Genomic DNA, 933 nt, shown 5'->3' on the forward strand with positions numbered 1-933 from the left:
TGGATGGGTGGATGAGTGGGTGGGTGGATGGATGGATGGATGGACGGACGGACGGATGGATGGATGGACAAATGGATGGGTGGATGAGTGAATGGGTAAATGGATGGATGGATGGGTGGATGGATGATACCATCGTGCCAGATGTAATGAGTTTAGGGCAGGTTTATTACAGTATAGTCTCAATTATATCATAGTTTGGCCCAGGTTTCTGGCATAACCATCACCCTCTTCTCTTTATTCTTTTACTACTTGGCCCTGGTTTTAACTGGATTGTAGCATGCAGGTCTTTCCATTAACACCTCTCAACTCTACAGGAAACTGAAGGGACTTAACAATGAAGAAGGCATGTGGGCTCACTGCTCTGAGCCCTGTTGAATAGAACTGGGCTATGGTTATACCAGCACAAGCTACAAATGGGGAAAGAAACTTAGGCGTCTGTTGCAAGAGGATTTATTTACCACATACCCAAGACACACATCTTTCAAGGAGTACAGACACCAGAGTCATCAGGGGAAGAGAACTTTGGGAAACGCCGGGACAATAGCTCTCGCTGCGCTGCCAGCGGGCATTGCGGGTGGTCCACTGCTAGACAGCCCTGCTTCTTGGGTGGCCACCAAGCTAAGGCCAAGCTTCACAGAAGGTGCTGGGACTTCAGAAGCGGCCCAGCACGCAGGGCACGTGGATGGTGTGAGGTACACAGGTGGTACGGGATGTGCTCAGCGGGGCAGAGGGATCAGGGCATGGGCGAGAGGGCAACCTGCAGGGAAAGTGGCCAGGGCAAAGTTAGTGAGGAGCCCAAGCGGTCAGGGCAGACCCTGCCAATCCTAGCCTGACGCCTCTCTCCAGCGCATGGTCCAGCCCATCCACCTGGTAAGCCTCATTCCAACCTCCCTCTTTGTGGCTTCCAGATCCCTCTCCCCACCTCACTTGTCC

At 52.7% G+C, this 933-nt stretch overlaps 1 protein-coding gene across 1 annotated transcript in view; it reads right to left on the reverse strand.

The window, feature by feature from the left end:
* Nucleotides 1-531: 531 nt before the first annotated feature.
* The window catches only part of LOC101567887 (keratin, type I cuticular Ha2), a 10,604-nt gene continuing 10,202 nt past the window's right edge, over nucleotides 532-933 (reverse strand). Inside the window, exon 8 of the mRNA XM_023718132.1 lies at nucleotides 532-757. Coding sequence (XP_023573900.1) covers nucleotides 652-757 — 106 coding nt within the window. The 3' untranslated portion in view covers nucleotides 532-651. The remainder of the gene's footprint in view (nucleotides 758-933) is intronic.

This window comes from Octodon degus, unplaced genomic scaffold, assembly GCF_000260255.1.
Source record: "Octodon degus isolate 3935 unplaced genomic scaffold, OctDeg1.0 scaffold00056, whole genome shotgun sequence".
In the NCBI taxonomy this organism is placed as follows: Eukaryota; Metazoa; Chordata; class Mammalia; order Rodentia; family Octodontidae; genus Octodon; species Octodon degus.